This window comes from Bactrocera latifrons, unplaced genomic scaffold (genome assembly GCF_001853355.1).
Source record: "Bactrocera latifrons isolate USDA-ARS-PBARC rearing strain unplaced genomic scaffold, ASM185335v1 scaffold_131, whole genome shotgun sequence".
NCBI lineage: Eukaryota > Metazoa > Arthropoda > Insecta > Diptera > Tephritidae > Bactrocera > Bactrocera latifrons.
The window spans coordinates 340,524-367,054 of NW_017534753.1; the positions used below are offsets into that span (position 1 = coordinate 340,524).

At 32.7% G+C, this 26,531-nt stretch overlaps 1 protein-coding gene across 8 annotated transcripts in view; it reads right to left on the reverse strand.

The window, feature by feature from the left end:
* The window catches only part of LOC108964999 (rho GTPase-activating protein 18), a 35,870-nt gene that overhangs the window by 3,807 nt on the left and 5,532 nt on the right, over positions 1-26,531 (reverse strand). For 2 of the 8 annotated variants that reach the window (XM_018927125.1, XM_018927121.1), the window contains 2 exons: positions 1,329-1,661; positions 1,205-1,272 (listed from right to left, as the gene is read on the reverse strand). In XM_018927125.1, the coding sequence (XP_018782670.1) occupies positions 1,205-1,272; positions 1,329-1,482 (222 nt within the window). In that variant the 5' untranslated portion in view covers positions 1,483-1,661. Of the gene's footprint in view, positions 1-1,204; positions 1,273-1,328; positions 1,665-11,020; positions 11,223-22,550; positions 22,740-26,531 lie in introns of those variants that run through there. The other 6 variants (XM_018927123.1, XM_018927122.1, XM_018927118.1 and 3 more) reach the window with 5 other exon arrangements.

Consider the following 26,531-nt stretch of genomic DNA (forward strand, 5'->3'; position numbering starts at 1 on the left):
GTAAATAGGTAAATTTATTTATTTTAAATTATCAATTGTTATTATAAATGATGTAACAGAGCTATTTTATGCTTTTATTTGTAAAATAACATCAGGTTTGTTAGAGCTTTGAGTAATTTTACATATTAGTGGCATCACCACTCTACCTCATCTCACTATCTTCCATTCTACTGTCAACTCTACTGTCGTCCTACTGTCGTTGGCAAATATAGGATAAAATTGAAGTTAGCAAGAACTACAACTGTCGGCTTGCAGTCGTGTAGTCGTGCAGCTGTCAAAATAACTCTGTCCTTAAGAACGTGTGTATTTTAATAATTGACAGATGTCGTTTGCAGTCTGTCGCGAGCATTGTATTCCACACATCATACGCAAAGATTTTCTATGACACCTACTTTAATTTAGGTATGATTAGTCAAAATTTTACAGGGCTCTAGAGCCCTGTTCGGATTCACCCCGAAAAACATTAGAATATCACTTTTATCCGAGAGAAGTTTTATTTTCTACTCCTTCTGGCGGTAAAGTTTATCAGAACTTAACTGACAGATGGTTACTAATGAGATGTTGAGAAAACAACATGTCGCCGATAAAGTTATTGTTGAACGCTTAACCAGATTTTGAGAAGACGGCCCTTAAAGCGTATAAGTTTCCTGGAGCTATTTTTATATATAAATTCTAGTGAATCCGGTCATGCGTTGCTGTGGTACACATTTTATACTATTCTTCATATAATAAATTATTCAATACAGTTTACGAATAAAGGCGAAAACGTTTTTGTCGGCATAAGAATCCAAAGAATGGTACTTGAAGTTTAATTTTGAATTTAAGGCTGCTTCCTCACACACAGCGTTTCTGTCCATTTAATAGAGTTGCCCGCTTAATAGCTTGTACTTAATAAACATCGACTTTGTTGGACCGGCCAATGGGCATGGTTAATGGAGATGTCCACTTAATACAGCTTTCATAGATTTTTTATTTATGAATTGCTTTTACTATCCTATCTTTTAAGTTGGTTCGAACTGAACACAAGGTGCTAAATTTTGCTAAAATCGGTTCCGTAGTTCAGAGGTTCATCGCGGACAAACAACGTGAAACGTAATATTTTATATATAAATATATTGTTTTTAATACCTTCAAATTTTCTCATTTTTTACCTTTTCATTGCATATTAATTTATTTGGAGAGTTTATTTAAATGGAGTTTTTACCTGCTCAAATGGTTTTATGAGCTGTGGAAAACCAGCGGCTACCAACCATTCAGCTTCCAATTCGCCCTCTATAAATAATAGTAAATTAATTAATCTTTGTATTAAGTTTAAAAATATAACTCACCTTCATAATGCGCCTCAGGTTCATTGTGTGGCGAGTTCGTCTGATACTCATTAAGAAATTCGCTGTAATCTTGATCGGATGTGTTGTCTAAAGATGTGTTGCTACTTGTCATTTTAACGTGTTGATTTTTATTTATATTTGGAAAATATGGCATGTTGTTGCTTTGATCACTTTAGTGAAGAAATTAGAGTTTAGAAAATTATTGCACAGTGTTGGACCTATCAATATTCCTGTGCCGTTTTATTTATATTAACAGTGCAAGAGACGTACAGTCTACTCCATATTGACAATGCTGTGTTCGATTTGGCTGCCGTTTGACATATGAGTAAGCTGCTGCTAAAAGAAAAGAATAAAATCTTCATTTAATCAAAATATTTATGTTTTAAGCACTATATACATACATATATAACTATTTAGTAAACACATTTATACATATGTACATACATATATATGTATATAAACAAGTGCAGCAAGATGTTTCTGATATAATAGCGTTTAAATGCTGAAAATTGTTAATAATGCAAAGTAATATGTAGAGTTACGAACGTATGCCACAACAATAACAGTAATACTTTTCCAATACCGATCGGAAACCAACATGTTGCATGCGTATGTATGTATGCTTTCAAATGAGCACATTTGCTGTCAACTAAAGCTAATCGACGAAAAAATCTCTCTGGAGCGCAAAGTGTGTCTATAGGTTACATTTCCGTTTGCGGCGGGAAATATCTACATACATACATACATTTATATATGCGACTCAAAATTATTTTACAACTAATTAATTATAATTACAAATAACTTATTTCAAAGTCGTTTTATTATTTGAATTTGTGCTTAGTGTTAGTGTGTCTTTTTATGACTAGTCGAAAAATATTATGAAGTGAATATACATACATACATACAAGCATACATACATACATATGTATACGGAATTATAGCGGGTTGATTTATAAACCTGAAAATCCTTTATGTTCTACGGATCATTCTGAACTTTGCCTAAGATACTATGAATCTAAAACCGGTTTTGAGGCAGCGATGTTTAAGGCGAAGTGGTTTAGGGATCATAAAAATTTTCAAAAAATGTTCGTCAGTATCTGAGATATCCGGATAAAATTTTATGCAAAAATATGTGCATTTCGATATATGTATGTATATCGAATATATTGATTATGTGTCGGAATCGGCAAGTTCAGTCAACTATTCCACATATTTGCTATACAACTGTTTATTCAGATTTTTTAAACTTAGTCTTAAAAGTAATGGGCCTAAAACCGATTTTAGATCTATGGTATCTTAGGCGAAGTTGGTCAGTATAATGCGTCGCACATTTTCCGCATACAAGTTTTTATAGAAAAAAATCTACCCGCTCTAATGTACATACATACCGAACGTAGTGGACGCGTACTAATGCGCAATTGCGCCGTCGTAATGGTTAATTAGCGTTCTCCTATACTATATATATATGTATATACATATGTACATATGTATGTATGTAAATATTTATACGGAGTATGTGTATAGGTATATGTTATGTACATATACTGAAACGTCCTGAATGAAATTCCGATAAGATATCTATTTATTGAACAATTTTAGGCTAAGTGATAATCATTTTATAAGTTGTTCTCATTGAGAATGGATAAAATGCATGGCATAGGCATTGTTGGTTCATAGTATGTGCAGTTATGCAGTGTTAAATGTGCATACGCATTGTGTATGTACATATATTTATGTAACCACGTTTGCTAGCTAAAGCAAGCAATAAATGTTGTCGAAATAATTAAATGAACATTGATGAATTATAACACAAATGTAACTATTACAAGAAACTTTGTTTGTTTGGCCATGGAAACCTCATCGCATTCGTAAAACTTTCAAAATTAACCATGGCAAAGATGTGGTAGCTCAAAAAAAAAAAGAAAAAATTCCAAAAGATGCAATTTGTTTCGATTTTAATTTTAATGTGGCGCTAATTTCAGTGCATATGCTTCGCTATGCAATTGTCACTTTTTTATTCAGTAATCGGATTTAAATTAAAAAATCAATTATAATATTTCTTTTATGGGTAAATAAAAGGTTACGAAATTATATTACCTGCTTGCTGTACATATAAACATGGTACATGGACCTACATATGTATGTATGTATGTATGAAGGTATTTTTGGTTAGATTTGCAATTCATGCAACTGCGTTGCGCTGCATTGTTCGCCGTTGTCGAATGTTGAATTGCCTATTCGCTCTACATTTGTACAAGAGCGTTATATACATACGTATATGGTACATAGTACATACATAGCAAACATATGTATCTATGTGTATACATACATATATTAGGCATCAAATGGAAGTTTCAATGCAGATTTTCAAAATTGCAAATTAATATACCTATGTACATATGTATCTTTTTCCAGGGATAGAAAGAAAAAGGTGGTCAAATCGAAGTATAAACTTTGAAAAAAATAAAAATAAAGTTTAAAAGTAAGTTTAATATTTAGTATTCCATCTTTGTTCTGATTGACTGCACGAAGATGTGTTGGCATAACTCGTACCAAATTTTTTTAAATTTTCGTTGGAATATTATTCCATAAACGCTTCATCTCTAAGAAAAATTATGGCAATTTTTTTTGGCAGTATTTTGGAATCTAAAATTGACCACAAATGCTCAATTGTATTTGGATCCAGTAACTAAGCTGGCAAGATCAGTTTTTCTTCAAACAAAAAAAAAAACTAGTAGTCAGGCGAGATTTGTAGTATCTTACTTTCACTCACTTTCGCTAAAGTCAACATATGACCTAAACTACCTGAACCAAACTATGAGAGAACTTCCTCCATGCTTCACTGATGATTATATGTACTGTGGTATTAACCGATTCCTTAGTTCGAATTCGGATTCACTGGGCCAAATAACTTTATCCCAAAAGTTAGATATTGTATTCGTAATTGAAGTCAAAAGCAGTCTTTTTGCATAGTTTTTCAAACCAAATATTCGAAATTTCCTTTGCATTGTACTAAAGGAAACATCCAAAGCAAAACTTTCTATCAACTCCCTCGATTAAAATTCAGGGCATTCAGCAACCTTTCTTCATACAAGTCGCTCAACGTGTATAGAAACTTTGGGCTTTGGACCTTCAACGTATTGAGTCTTGCATGACTTCCTTTTCTTGAAGTTTCAAAAATCTTTTTTCTTGAATGAAAATAAATATGTCGATAACAAATATTAAATTTTCTAATATATAATGAAAAAACATAATTATCAATAAAAACAAAAACTATGTTGACTTTGTTTCATAATATTTACCAAATTTTTATAAAATTTATTTATTTTTAACCTTTTCGTGACAATCGACAATCGATTAATATTTATGATGTTCTCTATTCAGTGTATTCAAAATGGTAGACCAGGCTTCCTTTTAGTTTTGTGACCTGCTAACTATCAGGTCTCAAATTTGATGCAATATTTTGAGACTAACGGTAGAGACTGTTTAGTGAATAGACCTTACGTCAAAATGTCTTAAATAGAGATTAGAGACTGATTACAGAATCCCGCTATAAGCCAAACATTTTATGTATAAGTAATAGATTTTTAGTTCTGAAAACTCACTGAAACTGAGATATCTAGTTCCTTACTAAGAAAACTTTTGGGACGCGACTATAAAATACTATTATTGATTATTATTATTATTTTTTATATTAGTACTCACCCATTCAGATGCTAACAAAATTAAGCCATCAATGTGAACAACAAAAACAAAAGCAAAAGACATTTTGTAGCCTCTGGTTATTGCAAAAAAAATTTCTTAGAATTTTTTTAACTTTTACATTTTATATTTGTTTTTATCACCTTATTGGCGCCGAAGCCCTCAGAAAAGTCAATAAAAGTAAATCTCAACTATCTTAATGCGCCGGAATACTTCGAATACATGCCTCAATATTCACACGCACACACGAACACATACATACATATGTACTTGTACTTGGGTCTTCACTGTGATGTGGGGATGTGTGCTTGTGCTATGGTTGCATTTGCCCCCCAGCTACTTTTACTTAACTCGAAATGAAGAATCACACTTTCAAAACCTATAAAACGACCTGCGGCACAATGAATAAAAGATTTTAGGGGACAATGTAGTATGTTAAATTAAATTTCCATATTATTTTACCCATTATTACGTACATATGTATACTTAATAGGTGAGTGTGTTTCGTACAGCGAAGCCTTGACTTTATTCTTGTAAGAATGTAAAATGCTTCAATAGCTTTGAACTCTTGATTTTACTTCTAAGAATGAGAATGAGAAGAAAGGGGTCCATGAATACAGAAATTGTATAGGAGATGAGCTGTATGTACATATGTGTAAATAAATAAATTTGCAATTTAGCTGCCGCATCTTAATGTATTATTCAATAGCTGGAACTGGTAAATTTCATACATTCCAATATTTACATTTGAAAGATGTTTGATAAAATTAGGAGGACGGCTGCAATCGGCCAATACTCCTAGACCCAAAAGCTTATCAAGGCTAAATACACCAACTACCTATGGATATGGGACAGTTAAAAACATAATTTAACGTTCGTTATGTATGTACATATGTATATAACACTGTGTCTACTTTTGTTTTTGTTAAATAGCAATATAAAAATATGTAATATTATATAAAGAAGTTTGCCTTTTCACCATACAATAATTTGTTGAAATGTTTTAAACATCCAAACAAATAAGAAAATATTTAAGAGTTATTTACATACATATGTACATATATTGAAAATAAGAAATCATAATGCTCCACTTGTTAATGTTAATATTAACAGTTCAAGTTTAACAAGAATTTTTTCCACCTTTCAGACAATGTTTCAACGGTATCTAGGGACACATTTTAAACTGTTATTCCTGACCCACCCTAATATACACATATACAATACCAAATTACACGGAATATTTTTGAAAGTTGAAATGCATATGTGATGCAAGAATGCATTAATATGTTGAGAAAAATCTCACGACGAGGATCGGTTTGTCATACGACAGCGCCAAACGAGCGTTGACTGAATTACCCACAAACGAAACAAGCGTGCACTTGGCAAGTTGATTCCAATCGACCTGCCAGCCAGGCAGATAGGCACACACACACATTTGTACATATGTATGCATATGTACATGCTCACACCGACTCGCCTAGTTGGCTAATTAAGTTTTGGCCAAGTTAACTGCCCCAGTGATATGCATATGGTAGGTCTTCATCGAACACTCCGAATATTGCCTTGATCAATAGGTTCGACATTTCACATCTACACACCTGCCTGCATACATACACACTTGGGTATGTGTGCGCGTGTATGCAATGTATGTGAGTGACTATGGATTTTGTTAATGAACCAATGAGTACAAATACATACATACATATGAACATATTCGGATAGATATTCGGTGTTTATGGCAAAATACCAGCTCACACGCTTACGCACAAGAAATTCATATGTACATATGTGTATAGATGTATATGAGGGAATGTGTTTGTAACGCTATTTTATCTGCTTTTTACCTTTCTACTGTTTTGAATATTTTCCAGTTGTTTTACCATTATATTCACTCTGCTGGCATGTTTTCGTAGCAGTACATTATCATTTCATTTCAGGGCGCTACATATGCTAATGCCGCTTTCATGTTAACCGATTATGAAATTACAAATAAAATTTAATCAAGTGAAATTTTAGTGACCCCAAAGTTTTGTAGATATGTACACATTTAATCACATGGATATTCTCAAATTTGTTAAAATAAGTAAAGGAAGAAACGATCGTTGAGCTTTATGGAGGCTCATGAGTATGCACGTGTGTTTATATTCCATGATATATGTATGTGTCGGCATTCCAGACATGACAGCCAGAGCGAGAAGATTGAAGCTTCCATTATCTTATAATTAAACAACGTGCTTTGATAAGTGCATGGCATATTCTACATGCCTTCACATTTATGAGATGTACATATGTATTTTGGTATACAAATATGCGCAATCAACCGAAATCGCTTTAAAAACCGATTTTCATTTCGTGTAGTTGTTCAATTTTAACAAGTCATCCAATTGAATGAAAACTGATATTGTGGAAGAAGAACTTTCTAAAAGTCATATACATATGTATATATGTATATACTTATGTATATATGTAGAACCGAAAAACAAATGCAGTAATAATAAAATCAGAACTGAATTTTGTTCTGTTTTATTTACTTATAATTCTAGATAACAATTATTATTACAAACACAACACCGATATATGTACGAACATGTGCGTGTGTATGGATACCGATATAAATCGATATTAACCGGAGGAAGAAGAAAGAATATTAAACTACCAACAAATTCGCATTTACATGGTGAGCATCTGATCAAATTAGGCCCGGACTATTTGATTAGGTTGCATTCAGTGTGAAGTCATCGAAAACTTACCTCACGCTCGTCGTTCATTCGCCTTCATCCAAAAATGTAAAACCGAGAAAGTTGCTGACAATTTGCTTGCAAATTATACTGTTAGCATCAGATGGACAGAGCAGAGGATCTAAAGATCTCTGATGCATCGACTCCACAGATTTTGGGTATGAAATGTGTCAGTGCTAGACTCAAGATGCTTGGCAACATAGATGAGAACCCGGCGTCGAAACAAGCTAGCCAATGGCGCTCAAAAAATTAAACAAAACCAACAGCTCAGCAGAGTCTTAAACAAGTGTATGCTAAATTAGATTACTCGTTAGCATTATTGTGTTGGTTCGGGAGCCTATTTTGTATTAAACACGTGAAAATTTCAGTCTGAGTCAAATTTGATCGGTGAATATATTCGATGGGAAACCATTCTTTCACAATTATATGGTACAGATCGCATTCAAGTGGTTTAAATAAGTCACTTCCATCGTATCATCAAGAAGAAATTTTCCAATGAAACAACTCAAACATTGGGAAAATAAGATTGTATAACTCTGTATTTCTAGACATATATTGAGATCTGAAGATGTGCACCATCAACGCCATTCTTCAAGTAATATACTATGATGATTAAATACCATAGATGGAAAGCGCTTAGAACGCTTAAAAGGGATACCGCTTTAGATTGGATAAATTTGTTATCTCCCTACATATGTGTTTCTTATGAAAGATTTCGGAAGTTTTGAGTATCATTGCTCAACTCAAGAGCAGTTGAACTTTAACCTGCTCTAAAATGTCCAGACATAAACTAACCAAACCACGCAATGTGGTCAGCTATCGTTCGTTGTATTTAAGAGTCTTGCCAAGTTATTCACACTTTAACACTTTCCTTATCTAACCTGTTACTATTTTCTATATTATTTTCTATGATTTGTTTTTCAATTTCACGAGCGCTGGTAATATTCCACTCCTGCACTTTTTTGTAATTGCATTGCATTCTGAGATTTAACATTGACTATGACATATGTCCATGTATATTTCTAGATCCGTAAAATAATATATAAAGGAGAACCATTGCAGTAGCCTATAACATTTCACACAAAGATAATGAATTAATAATAGACTCAGCCAAGCAATACTTATTCTTCCAACGCTTTGATGCGAAAGTATTCATTCCGTCGCCGAAAATTATTTAAATTTAACTGTGAGCCATTATTCACTTATTGTTAGTTTGAAGGTGAATGCTTCTTTCTTTCACTTGAAGAATATCTTTGTTTGGTTTTTCCGTTTAGAATTGTGAATAAGAAATTTCAACACTATTGTCTTATACGAAAGCTTAAGCTTAGTGAACTTTACTAGTTATCATTTAGGAGGCTAAGTCCCGTTAAGGACAAAGATATACATATATGCGATGTAAATGAAATACTGAATTTGTTGACATGTCTATGGTATACTCATAATTATATATGAAAGCTTGACATCTTAAACTTTTTCTTATGAAGATTAATTAAGTGCAAATTTCTTTAGAGTTGCATAAATTAATTTTTACCATCAAATGATAGAAATAGGTCGACTCATAAATTTTGAATAAAAAGAAATGCCCCAGCTTTTAATATTAAGCCAATGCTTTCATAAAGATTTCCATATAGTTTTGTGCCAGAACCTGTAAATGTGGGTTCAATAATATCTTATAATTATGGAGTATTTTTCAAACTGGAAAGCCGGGCTTAAGATCACACATCAGGGTGTTAAAACACATATTAATCATTAGTCTTCTTGAAAAGGGGATACTTTATTTAATCGGAACCAAAGATAATACACTTTCGTAAAGGCAATTTATGAGCACCTACTTTTAACTTTGCGTAATTTGAAAACTTTTCATTAACCTTTACATCCTTTCAATCCAAGTTTTACCGAGATTCGGTTCATGATTCCCTTATAGAAGGTTGTGTCGGTAGCCCAAAAACAATAACTTGTCCAAAGTAATAGGATCCATAATGTCAAAATCAACCGTTTTGTTTTGTATTGTTTCATGTATAAATTTTTTAAATATTTTAAACAATGAAAAAGCTTTTTTTTGAAGAGAACTAAAGACGAATAAATATGTGGTAAATAACACAAAGTCATCAAAATGTAAAGAGAAAATGTATGAGGAAAACAAATAACAACTAATTTTGACGTTATGGATACAAACACTTTTTCGTAAGAGGAAGTAGGTACGCTCCGTATCGACACACCCTTCTATAATTGAATATAAAAACTTATAAAACTTTAAAGAATACCTCTTCAAGTAAAAAAATTAAAATATGTACATATGTATATTCATATTTGTTAATTTTACACAGCAACAAAACAACAACAAATCTACAACATTTAGGCTTGCGCAAGTCAAGCGTTGCTCATAGCGAGCAATTGCAATTGCTGACGTTGCCACCAAAATATAACTGTGCGCCGTCGCATAAGCCAACCGACTATTGTTTGTACAAATGCATTTAATTCGATTACCACGGACTGGTGCATGTCTACACGGTGGAGAAACTTATCGAAGCAATCTGCAGTACTCACGGGGATGCACAAACTTGTCTACTTATGAATACGGCAGTTAGTGTAGTTTCAAAATTAGCCCAAATTCCATAACTTAAAGTCAGCGAAATCCTACAATAATATTTGTACGAAATGTTATGAGCACTAAACCAATACAAGTTTGGAACATACATATCTTTAAATAAGTGCTTCTTTTAAAAAAGTGATTGTCTACTGCGCTAAACATTAACACAGTTTTCTCCACCGCTTGCCTGACTGGTTGTCTGACTGACTTCGTATGTTATTTAATTCGCTGACTAATTGGCAAAATGCAATCGCATTGTGTCGTAGTATGTGAACCGATTTATTGACTAAACATTTTTGGCAAAGAAACTAGAAAACATTGCTGTTCAAGACAAAATAGAGAATGGTTTTACTTGCAAAGATTGTTTAAAATGTCAAATATTCAAATCGATCTAAGAATCGCGGCATTCTCAAGAATAATGTGCGCTTGCTATTTATTAGAAGACAACAAAAATAATATACGTATTCCCCCAAAATGTTTCGTTACTCTTATTTTAAATTGTCGTAAACGTTAATATAAGTGGAGATATGAAATATGGGTCTGAGTTTTCTGAATAAGTAAAGAAATCATTATCACTTCATATCCAAGATTTAATCCGGGACTAAGATACACACACACACTTTTGTAAAATAAAGTATATACATAAATAAATGATTACGTACTTAGTTTATCATAAATCGAGACCGGATATAAGCACAATCAGTACCAGCATCATCCTGTTATCCATACCAACCGAAAACTTTTTCCTGTGCGTCAGCGCCACCTATCTTTCAAATGCCTGTAGGGATTATTGCTATTTCAATACTGTATGTTATTGTAAATACATTAGGGGCATCTCTACAAGATGGGATGCTGATGGGTTTCCGAATACACTTACACCGTTCTAGAATTTGAGAAGAGCAAAGGAATCTCGCTACTGTATTTGAATTGTAATAAGTTGTAAATAACATTATTCCTTTTGACGCTTTAAATTTCAAAATATTCCAGACAATTCGCTGCAAAATAAGAGAAATCTCAATGCCAAATTTGTATTCCCGAATATTATGTCATCATAAAAAACTAAAACAACAGAAATAACATACATAAATAATCAAGATTTTTAAAACTAGAAAGAGAACAAAAGCCTCTTCAGAGAAGCTAAAATCTATCTGTTCTTAACTTAGAATGAACGAAAATAATTCTAACGAGATTGGAAACAGACATCTGTTAGGAAACTAAACGTTATTAACGTTGCATTAATATCCAACGAATCTACATACATACATATGCATATGTACATTCTGACGACCTCCACAGCCAGATTTGGCATCTTCCTCCGCAACTGGGCTTACCATATGCAAGGAATTTAACAATGCCACACTAATAAACGTTTCTATTGAGGAAACATTAACTTTATTGGTAGGTATATACATATGTATGTATTCATATAGATATTTGAATTTATGCATGTGTATGTGCATATTTTATAACCTTGTTCTTTAGATTTTATCTTTATAAGCTTGCATTATTCTCTATTCGCCTGTAAAAGTGTTCATAGACACTTGTATGTATGTAATTGTCGTGGCGTTGCTATTTATTGGCTTCTTGGCACAGCAAAATATTTCAGGGTTAAGAAAAACTGGCGGTAATTAGCACCGATTCACAGCGAAGCATATGTATGTATATGTGACACCTATTTATGTATGTACATATACCCGCCCATACACGATTATTAGCAATATCAATATTTATATTGTGTACATATGTGTATATAAAGTTAAAAGTTGACTCCGCCATTATTATTTAGATATTACATGTTAAATTGTTTCTTCAATGTACATAAAAATGAATTTATTTCAAATTTAATTTTTCTGAAATATGTTTAATAACTACTTCTTGTTTATTTTAGCACAAATACATACAATACATATGGCATGTACACTTTTTGTCTCTTGAATTTAGTAATTTAACAATAAACATCGTAAATTAAAATTCATTAACCCTCACCGATTCTAAATAGAATCTGACACACACACACACACACACACACACACACACACACACAATTCCTTTAACTAACAGCCGTCTACATCTTCAAAACCAACTCATACGGATGAACCATTTTATAAGGTTTTATATACCTACTTGTAAGTATGTATGTAAGCACGTCTGTTGGTGTGGCTAATGCCTGCAGACACGTTTTTGCATTTATTGGACTTTTTTTCAGTTTCGGTTTGTAATGGCCATGCATCGGTGGTCTTAGTGCCACAGTAAGTTGGCTATTGGCCTAGTCACCCAGAAAGTACTTAACGCCGCCGCACCATTCAAGCTCGTCTTCACACTTAAAGTCAAGCTCGTATTCGTGCAACAATAAAATTTAAGCCCAAAGTTTTTACGAGGCGTTTATTTGCCTTCTTTTACTGAGACTACCTTGTTGTGCAAGAAGGTAAAATGCAAAGAGACAAGAAGAACGCACAAAGAGAGGGGCTAAAGTTTTCCTATCTTTATTTATTTGCACTTATTTTCTCCGATTCTACTTTTATCACCGATGCCCTTCCCATTTCTTCCAGCTTAAGTTCCACCGCCAAACCTTTAATGGGTAGAATCCATATTATACATGTATTTAAGTTTATATATAATGCTTGAAACTATTAACCATTGATTACAATATATTATTGTGCATTGAGTGTTCACTTCATTTCTGCTTGTTCGATACTGATAGATGTAGTCTCAGAGTGACACTCATTGCAAAAAGCTTCTTGTACAATGGCTTAAAATGCCTAAGAATGGTATGATCACTTCTGTGACAAACAACGAATTAATCGACTATTGAACGAATTTATTTTTCAAATTCTAAGCATTTTTGTTTTCTTCGTATCAAATTTGATATTAGAGTGATAAAATTTTGAAAGTGGTCTTATCTAAACTGAATTTGAAATCAGAGAGTTCTATCTTTAGATAAAAGCTACACTTTTAAACTTTTTGTTCGAAAAGAGGTTTATAGATAATGGTTCATATATACTTTTTTGTCTTGGAATTAGTAGAACTCTTGATAATTTTTTGTGACATACTTTGCAATCATCAAGAATAATTTTGGTATTAACATAAATATGCACATTCAATTCGGGAAAGCAGTGGCAAGTGAGTTATTTACGAATTTCAGCACTTTCCATTTCTCCATATTGATTGCTTTTGGCTATGTGACTATCCATCGCGCGATCTGCTCAGAATAGATAATGAGGCAAACAGTAGAAAAACTCTCTATAGAGTACATTTTTTGCCATTTAATACCTAGTGTTACCACGTTACCAAAAAAATAACTAAAATAAAAAGATACAAGCCAGTATTAAAGCCAATGAATAATTAATAAAAATCATATTTATATTACAGTCAAATTCGATTCACCCGTGATAATAATACTATATACACACATACATTAGAGCGTTAGATTGCTTTACGGAATCTCAAAAGCCACGTTTGTTTCAAATTTCATTCAGATATCTCAAAAACTGCCAAATTTTTTTTATAATCCGATACCAGATTTTTTTTTTTTAAGTCCTGTTTACTTCGGAGTGCACCTTCTACTCGTAAGAGGAGTGGATGGGGTTAATATCTAATTTAAGCACTTTTACAATATATGAAGATTTTTTAAGATAACTACTTTTAAACTGTTTCGAAGACAAGTAGATTAAACCATTTAGGGGACGGGTTCCCTCGTTACTACGATCCCCAGTACCAAATTACATTTATCTATCTTAATTAAGTAATTAGTTAAGAATTAGTAATTAGTTTTCGTTTAATTGGCATTGTGTGGACATGACAGTGGTCTGATTGCACCCATCTGAAAAATTAACCATTTTACGATGCCGAGAAACATGGACCCTAAATTTCTTTAAGACATCTCAATTTTTATTGAAGTTATCCTTTACACACACAGACGGACAACTGTCACTTACTAACTAATCTCGTCAACCAGATCATTCATATAGTACATATAACCCAGTATCTATATCGATTAATTTTAGATGATACAATAACCCTTAGTTGAACAAAACTATTATACTCTGTAACAACATGTTGGGAGTGTATAAAAATACAGAAACACACCAAATGGAAAGTTTTGTGTGATTCCGTTTTCTCGCCACACATGAATGCAACTGAAATAAGGAAATCAACAGCCTATCTGTATACTAAATTCTTCTAGGCCACTTCTGACATTTTGCCGTTAAATACGAAACTGCTAAGCTTTAGTTTGCTGTGGGCTCATTATAAACTCATCTGCGGAAACAAATAAAAATAGCTAACACTATAATTTTAGCGATTCTCTATTATAAAAAAAAACACACACTTATATGCGAATTATGTATATGGTGTATATGTACATGAATTCGGAATAAACGGTAAATGTGCTCGTATCTAGCCAAATTAAATCTAAATCGCACGCTCTTGACCAACTGTTCGCAGACAGCGTGCAGCTTTGAATTGGAACGATGTGCTATTATTGGCGCATGTGGCATGCAACTTGAGGTATTTTAAGCTGAATTAAAATTTTCGACACTCCAACTAGGTATTTTAACGTATGAAGGAAATAACATTGTGGCGTGCACTTTTAATTATAACTGGCTTTCTAGCGGAAAATGCTTCCGAACACATAAGTATTATTTATCTGACATTTTTTGCAAAGAAATATATACACACAATACATATAAATATTTTGTATACGAATCTATGTATGTACACATGGTATTAGATTTTATCCTCTACTCAACTTTGTGTATGCTAATTTAAAGTTATTTTAGCATCATATGCACAGTTTCACTGATAAGAGTCAAAAACAAATCATGAAAGCAAAAACTTAATACATATATGTATATATAATTATATACATACATATATAATTGTATGTGTGTTTATTGACTGTTGCTCGGCCAACGGGACGTCGGCTAGTTAATGCGGTGTTGTAATTATATACATACATATATAATATTTAATTTAAACTTTATCGGAAGAAGTTTTGCTTCAAATCTCGTCAAATAAAAAGTTGTCCATACACAGAATGGAGTCGATCGATCAGTTTGTTTGAAAGCTTTGCAGTATATTTGTCCGATCTGAATAATTGGGTAATAATCTGTGATAAAGACTCCTAGTCAACTTAAAGAGTTTTCCATGTAAGTTGGATCGGTCAGTTTGTATGACAGCGACATGTTATAGTCGTCCGATATCGGCGGTTCTGATGAATGAGAAAATGACGTGTTCGGGTATACTTATAGAGACGCGCCGGACTTTGCTAAATAGCGTCTCCGACGTTTACTTTTAAAAACATAGTGGCAAATTTAATATAATATGAATACATGTTTTTTATTCGACCATATAAGACGAAAAATTCAATAATTAATAAATTCTTGAAATAATTTCTTTGTCGATCATTTATTGTTTGGGAAATGCACAGTTCAAATTTTTGAAAGAGAAACTCGTTTTTATGTTTAATATATGCGTTGCGTTCATAAATTATTGTCGTAAGCAAATAATTACCTTTCCGTTGTGTGGTATTCTTCTTAAACTGTAGCAATTGAGGTTTTATGCATTAAGTACGGGAATCAGTTGGTGCTACCAATATGTTAGACATGCCCTTTATAAGAGATCGCCCAACGCATTAATTATAAACGAGCTAGCATTTTACTAACTTAACCAACTTAACCAGTGGTCAAACGAGTATGGATATGGTCGATCAAACAATAGAGCGTTGAGCACAGATGATTCATCGTGTCTGCTTCTTTAATTTTAGCGGTTAGCACTGGCCAGCAGCCATCAGTCGTGTATCAGCCGTTAGCTGTCTGTCATTCGATCTATAAGTATTTTGCCAAACTAGTTTGCTACACCTGCCTTCCTCCCTGCCAAGTCAAAGCTTACCAATTCTGTGTAAGCTTAAGCTTCGACAAACTAATTAAATATGCCGATTAATGTCGTTTTCGGGAAGCATACACACACATACCTAAGTATGCGTGCGTATGTACATATATGTTGTAAACTCCACGGTCAAAACTCGTTTGGTTTGCATATACGCTTGTATGTATGTATGTGCATGTTCGACTCTATACTGATTTAGCTCATTCGAATTTTTAGCGATTTGCAATTCTTCATTTTTAAAATATGTTGCTGACCCACACACGTTAATGTTTACATATTTATGCATACGTATGTATGTGTAATGCTAGTAGCCAGTAGTAGCTGCCTTCGTATTCATAACAGCAAAATCAGCGTCTAAGAAGCAGTTGTTAGCGGTGCAAAGACATTCTGATTGCTTCACATACTTTATTAAATATTTTATTTTAAATTGCATAATTTATTATTTCCTTTCATACATAATTCTGAATATAGTAAGTTAATATGTAAACGTGGAGTGGAGCTGCAAGAGATTTTTGTACAAAAAAATAATTTATTTGTCGATCCTTCATTGTTTTATTTCAGTTTTGAATTAAAAGTCATGTAATTTATGGCTCGGTGGGAAATGCACAGTTCAAATTTGTGAAAGAGAAACTCGTTTTTATGTTTAATATACATATGTATGCGTTGCGTTCATAAAAGTTGATTAAACCCTTCCAAAGCCAGCGCCAGAGCACTGTAATGTGTTCATATGGAGCAACAACGCTTCAGAAATGGTCATTGGAATCGCATGTTGATATTATCACTTGAATGCTCATGCCTTGACATCTAAGCTCAACGGGAATTGCGATTTGACTTTCTTCGGTTGTTCAAAGTACGACGCGAATTAATCAAAAGTTCATCACGCTGCTAATTGCAAAATTTAGATGCACGTACATATGTATGTATGTATGTTCATATACATAAATCCCATATCTGTTTGTATGCTTGTGGTAAAGTATCTCACTTTTAACCATTCACGTGACAACTATCAGAGTTTAATAAAAAATATTTTAAAACATTACAATAACTGCAATGCAATACTAATTTGTATATATTTACAGTTGTTTGTAGGACAATAATTAATTCAAATCTTAAAAATAAAAAGCCAAGGATGCATATTACTATAACATATTTATGTTCATATGTGTTAATATGCGTTACGAATTATTTTAGGGTTATGTTTAAGATATACAACTATACATTCATTCTTTACTTGAAACATTTCGAACGCTCAGACACATACATAATATGAAAATTTATGACAATAGAGCTTTAGTTAAAGCATATACATTTTTGAATATAAAAATTCTTACAAATATAGTATTTGCGAACACTGCAAGATATCCGAATGTGGTTAATAAGCAACGTGCGATTTCTCTTGATTCCGCGAACTCTTAACGCAACATTTTAGTTTAACGGTGTTTTAAGAACGTGTATCGGTAAATGCTTCTACAGAATTCACTTTATCACTATTGTCCGAGAAGTTCAGTGTGCCGTTCAAACATTGGAAGAAGAATTTTAAGATAAGATAAAAAATATCGCACACATGAGGGAAACACAAGTAGAGCCCACAAACACAATTTGCATAGGGTTTGCGGTTTTCTGCAGAAAAAAGGCAAGTCTCAGATTATTGTGCGGATGACAGTATTCAAAAGACCAGTATAAATACGTATGTATATATGTATGTTTAAAAACATATGACGCACCTTAAATTTTTGGAAGAGCGGATAGAGTTGCTTGAAACTTGGGCTACCATACAGATTGTGTGGTTTGGTCTGTAAATAATTTTGTAATTCGTTGAACGCCAATGACTGTTTGGCAGTCCACACATTATCTAGATAACGTATAGAGTATAAAAGTACATATATGATTCTTAAGTGCTGTATACTCTTCGGTTATTAAAAGTAAAGAATGTTATGTATCTACAATTTAAAGATTTGTGAAAATAGTGAATTATTATGTGCATGTACAGAGAGAAACATTTGCCATGTGTTTAGTAAAAAAAAAGATTTGCGAGCCTTAATTTTTAAAACTTTGTTTTAATGTTTACTTTTTGTTTTCTCTCTGTACTAAATACACAACGGATTACAACAACAACTAATCTAAAAAATATAAGCTGTGAGTTTAAGCTAATAAGGCAGGTGATAAAAAACGACCTTCCCAATGACATTTATCAGGAAATAACGTGTATTTCATTCCTTATGCGCAGCTAACTAATAAATATGGGTAAATAATTTTACAACTACACATCAGTACCTACCTATACAAACAAACTTTCTCAAGTGAATTATAAAAGGAGCATGCAAATCTACAAGAGAAATTTAGAGAAGAACAATAAAAATAAAGACATACATACGTACATATACGCACAAAAATGAAGTCACAATTTGAGTCTACATACGTGAGCGGATTCCCTAATACTTTAATAGTTTAGTTGAAGTATGGATATGTATGGATTTATGTATGAGTATCGCAAACAAACAAGTTCTTTATTTGGGTGCAATTAATTTCCGATTCTTTTTCGGATAATTCCCAGCTGAGTTATGGTGAATACCGCAAAGTGTCTTCTTTTTCTCAAGACATTCTGGGAGAAGCTCTGTTACAGTCTTATATACTCCGAACGAAAAAATTACCCTCCATTGTCAAAAGTATGCTCAATAATGTACAAAGAGTCCGTATAGAATTATTCAATTCATATTTAAGAAATAAATTCGCAAAAAAGTCATTTTTTTACTATAAAAACCTTTTCCAGGAGATGAGAGTAGAGCTCAAATAAAGAAAGAAAAGAATGGGCGAACTTAAGAAACCCATGTACTACTATCAATAAACAATTGTAATCAAACACTCCCCAAATAACAATTAATTAATTATAAATTAAAAATAACTTGAAGTAGACACAAGTGGGACTAATCTCAGCTCACCGATCATTTTATAACCATCAGAAGATCTCACGGGAACACGAAAGTCTCAACAGCAGGAATCATGACAATTAAATGTTCATTGCCGCAAGTGTACATACCTGTAAGTATGTATGTGCAATCAATATTTACACTAATTTACGTTGACATTTTGTTCAACTGCGAATCGTGTGTTGTTATAACATTAAAAGTAAACATCAAATAAACGTCAAGCCACAACAATACCCGTCTCCCGTACTTGTCAAGGTCCTTTCTGAAATATCTCAATTGTTATTGTTATTTTCTGTTTTGCCGCCGTTCAGACTTGACGTTTTTCGCTATTTGTACACAGTCACAGTAGGAATGTATGTATGCATCAACTGAGTTTTAATTGGTTTTGTTTGTTTTCACTTGTTTCACAAAAGATTGCTACTAAGCATTTGTTGGCAATTCATTTCTATTAAATTCGAACCAATTGCACCTGCGCTTGTTCAATATAGGTATTTATTCCTAGTATACGGCCGGCTAGAGCTAGATGGATCCACCAACTCTTGCTTCTTCTTACTCTGAGACGGAAGCGATTGAATATCTGTCGAATCATTTTCGAATGATACAATACTTTTTGGTTAAGTTATGGTAAGAAAACTTCCTTATCTAATTCTCTGGACAGGTTTCGGATACAAAAACGATGAATCTCCTGCAACAATTTTAGTTTTAGACACCTGAGAAATCGGTACGTTGTTGTTGGATAGTTAAGCGTTTTATGATGTAGTTCTGTAAAACCTAGGCCATAATTCAGTATACGATTTTATCTTGTTGTCGCACAGAATCTAACGGTTGAGTCCACATAGTCCAGCAATCCTACACCTTTAATATGTATATTAATCAATATTCTGATCACATTTTAGAATTTTTCCATTCTATTGATATTCTATATAGCGGTAGATTCCTACATTTAGCCACCTGAATGCGTTGAGGTTCAATTCACTTATCGCACTAATATTTTTATTCCTACTTTTAATATTCAACTTTAACTATGTTAAAGATCCATTTCAATTATGTGACAATCAACTGGACAACTGACACGAGTGTTATTACTAGTTATCATAATTTTCACGGTTCAACATTACGTTGGAGTAATTGAAGCTTTGCAATCGAGTACATACTGGCTAACAAAGTCTTGACCAGCAGCCAATTGGCTCGAAATACGAACCAGTTATGCACTTGTATATGTATGTCACTATCAACGCTTAACTTAATCTATGTTAAACAAGCCCTTAAGCTTCTACGTGTTTTCTTAAGATTATTTCGCTGTTGGCTCTGCCTCATGTATCGACATGACATCTCCAAGACGAACTACTGCTGGCAACTACCTCCGATATTCGCCTAGTTCCTATAGTCCTGGTAGCTATCGACAACTAACTCACATGTATGTATCCATATACATATGTATGTACATAACTCTCAATTAACTATCGATTGAGCGTAATTATAATTATATTGTAGCTTTTCAATCCTCTGGGCAATGGACATATTTATCAGACAACGGCAGGATGCGTGATTCGTAAGCAAGGCGTTGGAAGGGTTAGTGCAGTGGGCGGTACAGCGGATGTGGCATTGGCAACAATCTCTTCAGCGGCATTGAGATGCAGATAAGTGGGCATCAACGCATAGCCAATCGCATGGCGCCTTGGGTTCGCTGGCTGTTCGTAGATGAAATATGTACATCTGGCTGTCGTCGAACTCTCTTCAGTGAGCTAAACAGATTGTGATGAAACCTTTAAACAATGGAAATATGAGTGCGTTTGCAAGTAGCATGATTCTCGATTAATACGCATTGCTTGCAACAAACTAGCTACGGCCGTTGTTTTCTTTGATAAGAACGGAAACGTTCATTCACCCGTTTCCGAACATTGATCGGCCATATTTTCAGTTAATTATATTTATATAACTTTTTCCGCAGCTTCGCTCCCATTGGATCCCTTAAATAAATATTAAAGGTTACCAACACCAAATAAATAAAACATAGTATGTACACGAATACTATACGATTATCATCTTCGTGGAGTTGATATTAAACAAAATTTGTTTGATTACCGCTTTTGATACATTTTTGTTTTTCAGATTTTGAAATTTATCGACAAACAGTTATATCGTCCAAAATATATTTTTTAAGGAATTGACTTATTGTGAAATTTTCGAGAAATCGATTTTTTATCGCAATTTGAAATCAAAATTCAAATAATTACGGTCGCTACAGCATTTCTTGCAGTAAGGGAACAGATTGGGGAACAAAGTGAGTCCAATATTTAATCGCATTTTTCTAAAAGAAGCGCTATAGAAGCCTTTTTTTTAAAAAAAAAAGCTCGCGATAGCATTTTTCTACAGATTAATAATCTTTTGAAATAGTACCCTTTTTAAGTGTCATTTCAACAATTTATTTAACTATTATACACCCGATAAATTAACATAAAAAATCATTTTGTATTCGTCATGAATGTATTTATTTATAAACAAAAGTCGGACCGCTTAGTTAATTTCAACATTTAAAAAAATTGTGAAAATCAGCGATTTTTCGGAGGGTCACAGGAGGCGATCGCTTAATTTAGAAGTCTATTTCACAAACGCAAACTGATTTTCAGTTCCTAGAATTACAAAATCGACAGTAATTTTGCAAAACAAAGGCCTCCTGGACGAATATGTAGAGAAATATGTAACTACATTTTTCAAAAACCATTTAACGTATAAAAAGCATAGAAATAAAAAAACTAAGAACGAAGCAACAATACAACTTATAATAAAATATATGTATATAGGATTTTGTGATGAACGGTTTAATTGCAAGTATTTGATATTTATAATAATGAATAGTTATTTGTGTCGTTCTGTGAAATTTTGTTTGACAATAATTTTGTCAGCTACTTTTAGCAGGTTTAGTTCTACCATCCTGCGGTTTTTGATATCAGGACTTCCTGATCCTTTGAGAGTATCCTATCAGGTAATGGCTTGACAATATGGAATATAGAAACCCAATCCCAACTACAAAAACCGTCCCTTATAAAATAATTTGTATGATGATATCCGTTGAACTGGTTATTTTATTCTCATATACTTACATTCTATATTAAATATATCCTTTTTGGTTGAGTTTATATTACATTTTAATACACATATCCCGAAGCATATGAAGTAAGATATAATGTTGAGTAAGTCTACGACATATACTTAAATTATTAATATACCAAACATGATTGGTATCTTTTCACCTTTTCGTCAAATAATAAATGTTGAATTTTTATTTAATATAAATTTTGCCAACACCTAAAGTGTTCCTAGGCTTTGATTTTGCAAATGACGAGATTATACAATGTTCGGTTACATCGGTACTTACCTCCCCTTACTTGTTTATTTTGTGTTTATTATTTGTTTACTTCGCTAATTTCGAAATGCGCTCACGTCTCGCCTATTTGATTGGAGAGTGTGTCGAAGTTTTTAACTCTTCAGTGTTCCAGATCGCCTACCAGTATCAACAATATCAAGCCTTGCATATTGAAATGAAAAACGGGGACCGTTAGTGGGACTACGATAAGAAGAAATCTCGATCAGTACAATTTACGGTGAAAATCGGCACGGAATATCGACGTGATCGCTCTCCACTGAATGTGGGGCAATTAAAAGCTTTTAACACACTGAAATGAACGTCCAGACAGTTATCTGTGCATTTGGCTAAGTGGGTGAATATTATAGTGTAAAGATTCAAATTATAAAAAAAGATAATATTTATATCGTATAATGTGTTGCCCAACTTGTAGGAATTACTCCTTACTGGCAAATAAAAAGCAAAATTATTTGTATTTTTAAGAATAATATGCGGTATTGCAATGAATTATGTTTTGCTAAAGCAAACTCTATTGTGCCCCAAAATATTATCCGCAATATCCTCAACACCCACAACAGAAATACGGATTCAATAGTTTTAGATATTGTTTTTAAGTTCACATCACTACTTTTCGAAGTATGTGCTTATGTATTTACATATACATATGTACATATGATAAAATGTTTCACATCGTAGCATTTATATATGAAGATGTGCCCGTTTAGCTCCTTGACATTACTCACGTATTCTATTTGATATTATAGAAGTAATATTCTCATTTGGTACATGCCAATATTTGTTTTAAAATTATCAATTGTTTATCAACATCCATTCACAGGTGTGTATAAAGTTATTTCACTTAGATAAGAATATAATTTTTGTAAGGTAAGTGATAGAATAATAATAAGCATAAAGATATCAATGTGCACATATTTATGTACTTATGTATGCATACATACTCGTATAGAAACAAAACACAATGATTAAAAAAAAATTTTACTAAACGATCTGTAAACCGGTGAAGTACTAATGTTTAAAAGCCCTTTCGAGGCATTTTATGAAATTTTAGCCGACATTTGCTATTGGCCCGTAAGATGTGACGCGAGGAAACTATATTTATTCAATATATGAAAAATGAAAATGTAAAAAAGCCACCTCTGCAACAGCCAACTTCTATATCCCTGCGTTATATTTCGATAGTAAACAGTATTTTTCGTATAAAAGTTTTATTTTAAGGACAGTAATAATTCCATTAAATTTCAAGTAAATACTTTTCGTGAAGTCCTAAATTCGAAAAACAGCTTCCTCTTTCAATTTTAACTCAAAAAATCAATTAATTTTAAATCAAAACTCTTTTGAAATGAAACCATTCAGTATTTGGATAACAGATATTGGAGATTACAAATTATTTAATTTATATACATATATTTTTTTAAATAACGTTTACAAATGTAATTCTGAGAAACTTTCTGTAGTTATAGGAACCAAAGTAGAATCCTAACGTTTTGTATAATTATTTCTCTAAATGGAAAATTCATGTAAAACTTGTTACTTGCTCTAGAGTTGTGTTGCGCTTTGTAATATTACTGTTCCTTGGAATAAAAATGTAAAATATCTCCGCATTATTCTTGGTACAAAATTAATTTGCAAACAACACGTTAATAGTTTTTTATGGAGCGCCAGTCTGGGCCAAAATTGCAAATTGACGCTTAAGAAAATTACAATCAAAATTATACTCAATTCAATGGCACCATACTATTACTGGTAATCTGTACCTTCTGGCTAATATAGAGCTGGTGACTTTATAAACTAACTGAAAATTATAACTCCAAAAGTTTATCAACATAATATAAATTGAACTTGTTTGATGACCTTATTAAGCTTTATATACACACCTGCCCAAAATAATAGTTACACAATACTTTTTCAAGTAAAGCTCATGAATAAAAAGTTGTATTTGAATTTTTAAGAAAAACGCAAACGTACTTATATTTTTCAAATATTTACAAGCTTATTAAAATAAACTTCATTTAAGAAAAAAGCAAAACAAACAAATGTAGATCCAAAACTATTTCATAGCTAAAATAAGCTTGCTCAAAAAAAAGGTACACTTTTAATAAGACAATTATTTTTTAAAAACAAATTATGATAAAACAGTTTTGTTGTATATTTAACATTACTCAGTTAATAGCCAGTATATCCATCATTATTCTGGAGCACTTTATTTATTCGTTTGGGCATACTACTGATTAAAGTCTGACAGGTTTCTTTAGGTATCTCATACCAAGCTTTTTGTATGCACTCCCATAACTGGTCTTTGTTAGAGAAAGATTGACTCGCCAAATTTAGGTTTTCTATTGGATTTAAATCAAAACGTTAACATTACTATCTTCAAAATATTTTTTAACCAGTTTGGAGGTATGTTTTGGGTCATTATCTTGCTCATATACCCAACGTAATGGTTAGTTTTCTTCAGCATAGGGTATTATGACATTTTCAAGTATTTCCTTGTACTCCGACGCTGTCATTTTGTTAGTTGTAAGGTATATAGGACCTACTCCATACCAAGAAACACATCCCCACACCATGACGTTTCTACCTCCATGCTCCACAGTTTTTTTTTTTTGTAAATCGAATGTGAAACTCCTTTCCTTTTGGACGACGCACATTTCTCTCACAATCGTTTCCAAACAAATTTACTTTCGTTTCATCACTCCATAAAATGTTTCTCCACTTTTTTGTTCCCTCAGGTCCTGACCAATCTAAATGACTTCTTGCAGAATTTAACCCCATATCTAAATTTTTTGATCGAATACTCGTAGAACTTTCCTGGCTATACGTTCTGGCAGCTTGGCGTTTTGCAAAAGCCTGCAAACTGTTTGGGCACTTGCTACTTTTCCAATTTCTGCTGCTATCACCTTCGACGATTGAATGGGTCATTTTTACAAAGAGTTACAATGTGGCGATCAAGAAATGTACTCGCTTTTTTGTGGGCTTCCACGAGTCGGCCTACTAGATGTTCGCTCTAAAGCATTTTTAACAAAATTATGAGACCTTTCCATTAATTTCCCAATTTCCCGAAGCGATTTTCCTTACTTTCTGAGGTTTGAAACCAGCCGGGCTTCTTCAACAGTGCAATGTGACTTCCGACCCATCTGATTAAAAAATAATTTAATTTATCTGCAGCATTTTGAGCATTAATGAAAGAAAACTTACCAATTTAGATAAAAAAAAACTTGAAAAACTGGATTAATTTTGTTTTCACAAAAAGTTCACTTATGTGTAACTATTATAATGAGAAATTTTTTTTTCTGAGAATTCACGCAAAACTTACACACGCATTAATTCGGGGGATCATATGCTTCATTCTCTTAGAATTATTATCTTAATTAAACTTACAGCATAACTTGTCGCATACAGCCCATAAAAAGTTTTTTAAACTGTTGAGAGTACTAAGTTTTAGCGTGTAACTATTATTTACTATACTAAAATATGTCTATACTAATACTAATATGTCTAAACCCTTATTTTAATTGTCTGGCGATATTAAATAAATTTTATTGTTTAGGTCTTCAAAGAAAAAGTCTGAATATTCTTTTAATGGAAAAAAAATTAATTTAATATAAGAATATATATAAGAATTCTGCAGACTAAACTCGTACGACAGAAGTCGCCTAAACTCCGCCGTAGATTTGTAATCGACTTGTTCACGATCCGTCTTTCTAAGAAATTACAGCTAGGAATACGCTACACGGTTGATTGCTATTTGCAATTGCCTTAGGGTGCCCGCAGAGTGAAAGCTGACTGCAGCCGAGGCTGATCTTACGAGAAAACAGTTTTGAAGAGGTTTTAGACTCCTGTTGAAACGGCTGATATATTATAAATTTTATATTGTATTTAAAAAAAATTGCGGATGGTGTCTTAAATCTTAATAGAAATGGTGGAATTCGCCAAATCGTCTCGTTTGGTATTTATGGATGCTTTGTTTTACTT